General features: G+C 42.7%; 1 protein-coding gene across 1 annotated transcript in view; it reads right to left on the bottom strand.

Annotated features, from left to right (window-relative positions):
* Window positions 1-9,444: 9,444 nt before the first annotated feature.
* DCDC1 (doublecortin domain containing 1) overlaps window positions 9,445-11,908 on the bottom strand; it is a gene marked incomplete at its 3' end in the record, with an annotated part of 316,122 nt that continues 313,658 nt past the window's right edge. Inside the window, 2 exon segments of the mRNA XM_081100231.1 lie at window positions 9,445-9,533; window positions 9,536-9,646. Of these exon segments, the coding sequence (XP_080956357.1) occupies window positions 9,445-9,533; window positions 9,536-9,646 (200 nt within the window).

Below are 11,908 nucleotides of genomic sequence, written 5' to 3'. Positions count from 1 at the left end.
ACATTCCTTAGCTGCAAAGTGTCTGACAAGCAAGGTTTACCTGAAATTGATCGATAAGTCTTCCTTTTACAGTTGAGTGCATTCACTTTGCCTCATAGGATAATAGTTTTCTTTTTAATGGTTTTTCCATTAATATCGGACTCCAGTGTTAGTAAGAATCATGAAAGACATAAAAGGGAGAGAGACATGCCTTCCAGAAAGAACGCTGTGATCTTTCAGGTAGAGCACTGGTGCTCACGTGAAGTGCATGTGTGGGTGAGGGTTGGGGCTTTTGCTGCTGACTGTTATGAATTGAAAAGTGCTTTCCCTCCCCCACGGTATTCACCCCCCACCCCCACCCCCACCCCCAGCCACACTGGTGTAGCATCTTAGACTGTGATCTTATTTGGAAATAGGATCACTGCAAATGTAATTAGTTAAGATGAGGTCATTCTGGACTAGGGTGGGCCCTTAATCCAATATGACTGGAGTCCTTATAGAAAAGGGAAAATTTGGACACAGACAGGCACATAGGGAGAATGACATGTAAAGGTGAAGGCAGAGATCGGGTAATGATTCTACAAACCAAGGGATGCCAAACATTGCTGGCAATCCACCCAAAGCTAGGGCGGAGGCATGGAACAGATCCTTCCCAAACCTGCTTCAGAAGGAACCAACCCTGCAGGCACCTTGATCTTGGCCTTCTAGCCTCCAGAACTGTGAGACAATGAGTTTCTGTTGTTTAAGCCTCCGGTTTGTGGTACTTTGTTACCAGAGCCTTAGCAACTAATACACGGATGCATACAGCCATTGGGGTAAGAAATGAGACCCCTGATGGCTTGCTGGGTCCTGATGAGCTGGCCAGGGCCTCTCCCGTGCCCTTGGCAGTGCTCCTCCTACCTCAGATTGAGCATCCAAGTGCAAATCCCTTTGCCTAACTTAGCCATCATTGGGGAAACCTTCCAAGACAGCAGTGACTAGACCAGGGGTGGGCAAACTTTTTGACTCGAGGGCCACAGTGGGTTCTTAAACTGGACCGGAGAGCCGGAACAAAAGCATGGATGGAGTGTTTGTGTGAACTAATATAAATTCAAAGTAAACATCATTACATAAAAGGGTACGGTCTTTTTTTTTTTTTTTTTTAGTTTTATTCATTTCAAACGGGCCGGATCCGGCCCGCGGGCCGTAGTTTCCCCACAGCTGGACTAGACCCTAAAACTATTCCTTGAAGGCAACAGTGAACTCAGTTTTAGAGTTACCAATAACCATGCCTGAAATTCCTACAGCACTGAATAATGGGAAAAGCACAGGCTTTGAGGTTAGGCAGATCTGGGCTCAAATACTGGCCCTGCCACTTATTGGTTGGTGGCAAGGTATTTCGCCTCTCAGAAGCGCAGCTTCATCGTTTGTGAAATGTGAAAGTGGAAGTAGAAAACAGACCTACTTCTGAGGGTGGCCCTGAGAGTGGAATGAAACAGACAACAGTGTAGAAGGCCAACATGGGTTCTGGTGCGTGCAGACACTCAGCAGCGTTAGTGGCCTTTCCCTTCCATGTTTCTGATTTGATCCTCACGTCAAAGGACTTGCCCAGCAGGGCAGGAGGCAAGACCCAGTTCAGGCCTTTCACACCAAGACCGGAGATCTTTCCCTGGGAGGAACCACCTCCAGACCTGAGCCACCACTAAGCTGTGCCAATCCCTCCCTCTGTCACTCTGATAAAATTTAAAGTGGGTTTCTGAGGGTCGAGATGATCGGGATGCAGGTCCTAGTGAACACCTGTAGAAAGGCCTGACCAAGCAGAGAGAGAGGCTTCCCAAGGTCACCCGGGGTGCTAACTGAATCTCACTACTGAATCAGAATCAGACTTTTAAAGTTGGGTGGGACTTTAGAGATGGAAGACTTTGCATTCCTCATTTTATAGAAGAGGAAGCAGGAGCTAGCTCAGATGGGGCCCAACCACTTAGCATGGAGCTGAATGATCTCATAAACCACAGTCTAATGTTCCTTCCATTCTATTATGTCCCTGTAGCTACAGTGTCTGCTCAGCAATGGAAGAACCAGAATAGGCCCAAGGATAGGCAGATTATTCTCAGAATAAACCTTTGTCATTGAAGAGAATTGCAGCTTTAGTGGAATCAAGGTGCCTCCCAGCTCTGTGATGCTGAGAGCAAGACCAGGTAAAGGTGGATTTCAAGATGGTGCTGCAACAGTAATGTAGCGAAGGGGTGGGCACATCAGGGCTCTTTTACACCTACTCTCAGGGGTGGTGAGTTTTGCTCATCTCAGCCCCAGCAGCTCTTTAAGCAGCTCATGGCAGTTTCCGAGTAGGTGGAGGGGGCGAGGAGCAGTGACTCGTGTTTGGAAATCTCCTAAATTGGCTGACTCCCATTTACATGCTGTTTCTGGCAACAGAGATCAGTCTGGGTCACCTCCATGTCACTGAGTAAATATGCTGAAAATTATTACTATTTCAGACAAATGTTTAACTGTTCTCAGATTATCTATGACACCCCAGGCCAGAGTCACAGCAATCTAACCTGGGAGTGAGTTTATTTTACTTGGTGATTTATGGAATGAGAATTCTGGGCGCTCTGTGGGACTAATTTAATATGAAACATTCAGATGTCTGTCTTATAATGCCATTCATCTTTCCTTAGCCTGCCTGCACCAGGGGGCATGTGGTTCAGAGAGCAGGCTCTCCCGTCTCAGCCACAAATCATCACACTTGTGAAAGGGGGTGACATGTCTTCCCTTCCAAGCCTGGCTGCCTGCAGCAGAGAGGCAGCCAGCAGTTAAGGGTCCATCTGGGCACTGATGAGGGAAGAATGCTTTCTACTCTATCAGGCCTTAGGAGTGTTTTGAAAGTTACAACTTGCAAAGAAGGGATCATAGTCAACATTGCTTTAGATTGCCATGTGATAAAGGAAGTTTAGTCAGTCTCTACTGCCTTGTCAACAAGTGCAAGACCTGTTTTATAACAAACTTGTGTAATAGCCTGTGGATTGATGTGGTAATGCATGCCTTCGTTCGGGCTGCTGTAACAAAGTACCATAGGCTTACAAGCAACAGAAACTTATTTCTCACAGGTCTGGAGCCCGGAAGTCTGTGATCAGGGTGCCAGCCTGGTTAGGTTGTGGTGAGAGTCCTCTTCTGGGTTGCAGACTGCTGACTTCTTTCTCCCCGTATCCGCACATGGCACAGAGCAGAGCAGAGGAAGGAAGCTCTCTTATAAGGGCACTAATTCTATTCATGAGGGCTCCATCCTCATGACTTCATCTAATCCTAATTACTTCCAAAAGACCCCACCTCCTAATGCCATCACATCTGGCACAGAATTTCAACACATGAGTTTTGGAGGGACAAAATATTCAGTCTGTCATAATACATGTGATTAGGTAAGTGGAGTGAATGTGTCTCCAAAACTTACTAACCTGAGTATGCTTAATTTAATATGAAAGGTCTAGTCCAGCTTTTATATGTTCCCTTTGATGGCTCCCCACGGCACTTAAAAAAAGAAAAATTTCAGCCCAGCCAGCGTGGCTCAATGGTTGAGCATCGACCTATGAATCAGGGGGGTCACAGTTCTATTTCTGGTCAGGGCACATGCCGGGGTTGCAGGCTCGATCCTAGTGTGGGGTGCGAAGGAGGCAATAGATTAGATTCTCTCTAGTCATTGATTTTCTCTCTCTCTCTCCCCTCTCCTTTCCTCTCTGAAATCAATAAAAATATTTTTTGAAAGATAAAAGAAAAATTCAAACTCCTTAGCATGACTGACGAAGCCCTCCAGAACTGGCGTGTGCCCACCCATCCCTTGCTTCATGCCCGTTACACCAACGTTCAAGACCTCTGCACTGTCCACGTAGCCACACTGCTATTGCACACACCTTTGCATGCCCAGCACTCAGAACAGTGAGTGCCTGGCTATATTTATATAAGAATTAGTTCCTTGAAAACTCATTTTCTGTTTTCTAAGGAAAGTATCTATCTCCCAACGTATATGGATTCCATTTGTGGGGCAAGAGAACTATTTTGAAAATTAATTTTTCTAAGAGCACTTATTATGAAATGAAATAATATCCTGTGGAACTTCATAGTTTTTGATGAGCCTGCCAGGACTTAGAGCAAGCACAGGACAGAGAGGTGTAGTCTCCCCCCAGCAAGAAGCTCCTACAGCCCAAACCGGTTTGGCTCAGTCGATAGAGCATCGGCCTGCAGACTGAAGGGTCCCAGGTTCGATTCCAGTCAAGGGCATGTACCTTGGTTGTGGGCACATCCCCAGTAGCGGGTGTGCAGGAGGCAGCTGGTTGATGTTTCTCTCTCATTGATGTTTCTAACTCTCTATCCCTCTCCCTTCCTCTCTGTAAAAAAATCAATAAAATAATTTAAAAAAAAAAAAGAAGCTCCTACAGTGGAGAAAGGGTCACTTTGGCAAATAGGACCCCTTCCTGTCCCTGTTCCAAAGCTTCTCCTCTTTGTGCAATAAGAATGCCTAAGAAAACTCCAGGAAGCTGGCTATGGCTCCCACCCTCAAAATGACTCTGTTCCTTTATAAATGTATCCTAACCCTGACATTATTCTTATGACCTTTAAGATTTCATCGGCACCGAAGGCAGCTTAATTAACATGGGAAGCTCAGCACCTCAACTCATTTGATTTGCCTCCAACGTCTGGGCCTGGTTATAATCTCTGGGTGGGTGGTCTGGACACAAGGACATTTCCATTATTTCTCAAGGAAATGGTGATGAGTAAACGTGAGGACATTTAGACTCAGACTCTTACACAAAGAAGCAAGTGCTTGCCTTCATAACCTCTAAACATGAGAATAACAGTGTCCATAGGGCTCTTGAAACCGTACTTAGCGCTTGGGTCACGCCCAGCTGGGGGGCACAGAACTCCTGGGTGGGCTTCTCAAGTGTGGTCAGCTACCGCTCTCTGTTCCAGAGGCTCGTCGAATGCAGACTCCCTGCCCCACCTCCGAAAGAATCTCTGCTCTTGAGTCTGGGACTCTGTTTTATCACACCTGTGCACACATTCTACTTTGAGAAGCATATGAAGGAAGCATTCTTGCTGACCCACAAATGGCTCAGGAACGATTGTTTTTAAGATAAAAGATGGGATTTAAAAGTCCTTAGAAGAGAAAAGCAAGGAAGACTGAAGAGAGAAGTCAAAAGGCAAGGAGAAAGAGGACAGGAAGGAAGAGAGAGTGTGGTAGAAATCTCAAAAGCAATATAATAAAATCTTGCCCTAACCGGTTTGGCTCAGTGGATAGAGCATCAGCCTGCAGACTGAAGGGTCTCGGGTTCGATTCCAGTCAAGGGCATGTACCTTGGTTGCGGGCACACCCCCAGTAGGGGGTGTGCAGGAGGCAGCTGATCAATGTTTCTCTCTCATCCATGTTTCTAACTCTCTATCCCTCTTCTTTCCTCTCTGTAAAAAAAATGAATAAAATATTTAAAAATAAATAAATAAAATAAAATCTTATGCTTTGCAGGGCGCTAACCCTGGCATTTCTTGGGGTCCCTCTTCTCCTCCATTCCTTTCCAACTCAGTCTGCAGGCTAATTTAAGGAGAGTGTGCCTTTAGGCACTTTTCTTTATAACAGTTGCTGGTGGTGGCACCTAGGGATGACTGGCAGTTGCCTCAGTTGGTCTGACAGAGCTGACATTATTGACCATCCTCACCCAGGCCAACACACCAATAGTAATTCCTAAGTTGGACACACTAGGACTGATAAGCCAGGACCTAATGGATCTAGCAGCTGACTGCACCTTGTATCCAGCCATAAACCAGCACAGGATACCGCAGATAATGAGTGATGGCACATCTGATTCAGAACCACCATTTTCCTTGCCGTATAAATATAATTTCCTGTCTCCTTTCTTCCTCCCTCCCCCAACCCAGTTGCACCATGGATGTAAGCACTTCCTCACTCCTCATATATTTCCATTTGCACATATGGTGCAGGGTGACAGCCTATGGATAGTAGTGTCACATCACAGACGGGAAGAATTAGAAAATATGAGAGTGGGCAGCAGGCACCCACTGAGCACCCACGGTCCGCGGCCGGTCCACTTACTTTCATCAGCCCTCTCCTGAGTGGTTTTTGTTGATCTTGCTCTGCAGTTGCTTCTGGCCAAGCAGCCCCAACTATGCCATTTATGCCGAATTCTAGTTTATTGTGCTGAGAACAAAACTGCTGCTCGTTCTTTCTGCTCACCTATGAGGAGGGGTTGAGATGTGCTCAGAGGCAGGCGGGAACTGCAGACATTGGTGTAATAAAAACAACCGGGGAGCGCCACTGGGTCCAAATTCCACTTAACCCAGGACATTTGCATCGGATTTTGTAATGTCCTTGAATAACACAGACTTGTGGGTTTTGATCACTCTCTTCTAAATGATGCCAGGAAAAATGTGCTGCCTTGGTCAATCGCAAATCTCGATGGCCCTCAGCACACCTGGGCTATTATTAAAGGTCAGCTCACAAATGCTGCAACAGCTATTGGCCGCAATTTCTAAGTGATTCTCTCTTAAAAGAGAACAGATGTATCTTTACCTTTTGTTGTTTGTTTGTTTGTTGCTTTGTTCTCTTGACCCACAAACAAATATTTAGTTTTTATGAACAATCAAGGAAAAAAAAAGGAAATTCAAGGTTATTGCTTTAAGAAACTACCTCTGCATTTTGAATCATTACTGATGTGTCCTGTTTTATAAAGCTGATATAAGCACCCAGATAAAATGATCCTTATTTATAAATGCTGTTGGTTAATCTCAGGAAGCCTGTCAAAAGGCATATTGCTTTTAGTTCACTTGCATAGAAACATACAACTTCACTCCAACACTTCACCAGGCAACCAAAGCTAGAGTAGGGCAGAAACATCTAGAAAAGTTCTTTCCCCCCAGGACAATCACCAATGCTGATCTGCTTGTTCATCACATCTGGATCACCTTAAGGGTGTGTGAGAACCAGCAGGAAATACATTTCTGGAGAAAGCCATGGACTTGAGGATGGTTGCTATAGTCTTTAATAATAAATGGTTTCCAGTTGATAGAAAAATATTGTAATGTGACTTATACATATGAGGCTGATTCAAATTTGATAAACATGGCCCCAAAGGAAATTACTGGGTTTATTAAAAGCCTAGGAGGGCTGAACAGAATTGCAGTCATCTTATCCTGGAGTCCTTGCTGAAGGTGGGGTAACGGCTCCCCAGTCCACCTTCCAGCCAACCACAGAGGAAGGTCAGTAATAAAGAACGAACAGGGCTGGCCTTGGTCTAAGCTAGACAAGCCGTCCTCAACGAAGCCAGGGTTGCTGCCTTGCTGGTGAAGTGTGATGTGTTGATGACTGTTATATTACATCTAAAATCCCATTTGCTAGTAATAGGAAAGTTCAGTGCAGAGTCTTGCCTTATGTCTCCTGGTACTTGATACACATTGTGTGATATTACCAATTTTCGCTTCAGGCGTATTCACGTGCCACAGTGAAGACTTCACAGGAATTTGCACGTTTGATCTAGGCTGAAATTATGCCATTTTCATTGCAAATCAACTTATCCGTGGCAGCAAAATGATAGGTACTTTTGCTCCTAGAGAAACGCCTTTGTTTTCAAGATATTTTGAAAAAACATAAAATGCTCTGTGACTATGGGGATTGTGATCCTGTCATTCTAGGGAGGGGCTCAGCAGGTTAAGAATCCTGTTGGTTTTATGTTATATGTCTAAAGTTAATATAAAATAATATGGACTATAAGGTGTAATTGAAAAAAATTTAAATTAATAAACATAAAAGAATCTTGTTAGCCTACTTCATAACTGGGAGTGTATTTCTTAACCCTTCTTGTTTGAACTTTCTTTTTATTTTTTTTAAAAAAGAAGAAGATGAACAAAACAAAATGCAATCTTTTCCTTCTATGCTCCACAAAGCTGTTCTGGAATGCCTTCACATCTCTAACATCCACTGTATGTAGAGAAAATGTCTGCAAAAGGGCAAATTGCTGTGGAGGTAACACGGGAAATTTCACCTCACTGTGCTCTGCTTTTAGCGGGGTTGGAGACGGCAGCAATTTATTCATGCAGCCCCACTGACTTGAAGACAGGGAGTAAATACTGGGCCTTCTGCAGCGTTACCCGGAGCCCCCTTCAGCAGAGATGATCTACTGCCTCCCTGCATCACATGAAAGTGGTGGATGGAGGAGTGAGCCCAGCTGAGCCATTCTGTACACACCTAGCCAGGTTGCAATTTATATTCAGACAGAGCTGTGAGTGGCTTTCAGAGGAAGAGAGCGAAAAAGAGCATTTCTCTGGAAATGTTCTACCCAGACCGGAAACCAAACTCTGATTTGTCACTGCTATTTTTAAAAAATGATTCTTTCATCAACGCAGGAAGAAACTGACACCTAAGATTGCTAAGAATTTTCCTTGACCCTGCTATTAAAAAAAGAAAAAAATCATTCCATGACTTTTTCTTCAAATAGTGCATGTACCCTCTCCCAGAGTTTCTGTATCAAGGACACAGCCCATGACTTTTGGTTACTGAGCTTATGTCTGCAATTATACAGCTTCACTCTTGTGCACAACATTGAGCCGTGCCCTATATAGTCCTACACTGTTCCTACAGGCCAAACCCAGGGAAAATTGGAGGAGGAAAGATTGACTCATGACGTGGCATTCAGTGGCTACCAGCCATTTCCTTTTCATTCAGTAAATACAGGATTTTAACATGGAGATTTGGAAAATATGGTGGCTGAGCCAGAAAAAATGTCAGTCTGGGTCAAATTTAATGGTAGGTGGTCAAAGAGTCTATTTTATTATTTAAATATAAATATAACTTGACACCACTAAGTTATTTTTCAATAGTAACTAGTAGTCTTCTTTCTTTTTTCCTGGAAGAAAATATACTTAACATAGTTATTTTACTGGCATTGCTTTGTCTAGTTCTGTTCCCTTTCCAGGAATAGGTTTGAGGAGTCAAATGCTGCTCTACGTAAAATGTAAAGGTAATAGCTTTTTAAAGAGAGAGACAGCATAAAATTAAAAAGGATGGATGGGGAGGGGTGGGAAGAGATTAGCCAGAGAACTTTTATGCATACATGCATAACCCATGGACACAGACAATAATGCAGGAGGGGGTCCGGGGGTGGAGGGTGTCAATGGGGAAAAAAGGGAATATCTGTAATACTTTCAACAATAAAGATAAAAAAAGGTGCGGGGGATGGCCCTGACTGGGTGTTTCAGTTGATTGTAGTGTCATCCCTACACCAAAAGTTTATGCATTCGATTCCTGGTCAGGGCACACACCTAGGTTGTGGGTTCCATCCCTGGTCCAGGCACCTACAGGAGGCAACCAATTGATGTTTCTCTCTCACATCAATGTCTCTCTCTCTCTCTCTTTCTCTCTCTCTCTCTCAATAAAAACATATTCTTGAGTAAGGATTAAAAAATTAAAAAGGATGAATAATAATCACATCAAAGCAAGTATACTAGTACACATATATAGGCTACACCAGCAAAATACAGCACAAAATATGATGGCTCTGCTAGAAATCGAGTCGATGTACCAGAGACTGCAGCTTCTCGGGTGGAGACACCACGATGTCTGTGGCTTCAGGGCCCTGCTGCCTTCGGATTCTGGCATAACTGGCTCTGACCTCCATCAGTTGTTTTAACTCTGTTAAAAAAATATTTTGAGAGGCAAGTCAAGGCATTAATGGAAAATAATTAAAAGTCCAGGGTAATGAAACACTGAAGTTTCCTCAGAAATCCTTCACTCCATGCCGGACTCTCGCGACACACTTGACTTCTTATCACATCACATATGTGTTAACATTCTTGGGATTTCTGCACAATGGCAGTTGCTGGGGAGGGCTTCCTTCCAGGCATGTTATAACGCCTAAACTGAAAGCTAACCTAGGAGTGGTCTAAAAATTGAACCCACTGAGAAGATGGTAAACACAGCAGTGAGAGCAGTTCAGATCTCATGACAAATGGCATAAAGCACTCTTTTAATTTTGTCAGGGGTATGTATGAAAGAAACCATTCTAATGGCATCTGATTTGTTTTGCCAAAAACCCAATGTGATTTTTTGATGACTAACTTCCACGTGCTAAATGTTTTTACATTATAGTACACAAAATAAGTTATTATAAAGTATTAGTTTTGAAACTCCTAGGCTGTCTTATTTTCTACTACACATAAGCCAAGAAGCCACAGAAAAATTATGAATGAAGTTTTTAATTAATGAAATGTCCCTTTATAAGTATATACATGCTAGTAGCCTTTCTCTCTCTTTTAAAACATTCTGAATATTTAGATTTCTATAAATAATTATTTCTAACTTAATTCTTTCAGAAAAAAAAAACGAGATAGCACTCATATGGTAAACTAAGTTTCTAAAGTGCAATTAAATTAAAAGTCTGTTATCAATCAGGTTTTTAAGGACACGTATCACTTACTGGAAAGAATTCAGACAATTGCAGAAAACCACTAACCATACGCAGGTACTATGGGGACCCACTTTCATAAAAAAGAATCAACTTTCACATCATAGTAATCCACGTGCTTACAAAATTGAAGATGCAAAAACAAACGTTTGTCCACACAACCTAGTCACAGGTTCACAGAGCCAACAGAGAGGGAAATTGTAGGGAGAGTGATATTTGCATTTCCAATTTTCTCTCTTCCCTTCATAGTTTTTATTGGTAACGAGCCTGCCTCTGGGAAAGCAGCCTACGTTTCTCACTGTATTTTGGATACCCTTTGGCTAGGTTGGCTGCAGCATTCTTAGGTTTATTTATCAAAGAAGTCCAATGAACACAGTGAGGCCAGGGGGCTGAGGTCCAGACGACAGAAGGCCAACCCAAGAGTATGAAAGATTAAGCATACCAGTAAATAATGAAGGGACTTGGTAAGTACCTCCTACTATTCAATTGTGTTGTAATATTTCAAGTATGTTTACATACTTAGATTGAAAACTCTTTCAGGAAAGAAACCCGGAAGGGTTTCTTTTTATAGGCTATGCACTTTGGGAACACACAAACTGTCAACTAATACCAATGATAAGAACCCCAATGGTTGGCATATTCTTCCAAGGAACCACATCATGAGGGTCTGCAGGAGCGGGGGTGTTGGGTAATGATGAGTGACAGGGACAATGGAATACAAAGAATACAAGATTGGAGCATCTTCCTTTGTACAAGAAGGTGCTAGAGGAATAGTTGTAGCATGCCCAAAACAGTTCTGGTCATCCCAATAAATTCCTGTTTCCCTACTTTTTAGTCTTCATTCCTATGCTTTGTTCCTTCATGACTAAATGTAAAGAACTAATTATAACAGTTTGAAAAGTTTTTGGTTTACATACCTTATATATAACATAGTAATAATCATTTTATGGTGACCTTTTAAAAGAAACAATCTAGCTTTATTACTTTAGAAAACCAGATAATTCACTTCCTATTCTTTTAATGTCTTTAGAGTGATAGCAATGCTCTTCAGAATTTCCTAAAAATGATGTTTTTGCTGATCTATGCTTACCTACCAAAAAGGGCTTTAAATTCCTCAGGATAAATAAGATAAAGGACAACAGTTGGTTTAAAAACAAATACATGTTCTTTTCCAGTATTATTTATGAAAGAAAATTATCAGAAAACAGACAAAAATGATTAAATGAGTGTATATTTACTTTTTACTAAAGAAAGGAAATCTACCCAGCTGGCGTGGCTCAGTGGTTGAGCATTGACCTATGAACCAGGAGGTCATGGTTCGATTCCAGTTGGGACACATGCTCAGGTTGCGGACTCGATCCCCAGTGTGGGGTGTGCAGGAGGCAGCTGATCAATGATTCTCTCTCATCATTGATGCTTGTTTCTATCTCTCTCCCTCTCCTTTCCTCTCTGAAATCAATAAAACAATATTTTTTAAAAAGAAAGGAAAT

Source organism: Myotis nattereri (assembly GCF_964212035.1).
Source record: "Myotis nattereri genome assembly, chromosome: 9".
NCBI classification, from domain to species: domain Eukaryota; kingdom Metazoa; phylum Chordata; class Mammalia; order Chiroptera; family Vespertilionidae; genus Myotis; species Myotis nattereri.
This window is presented reverse-complemented; position numbering and strand designations above follow the sequence as displayed.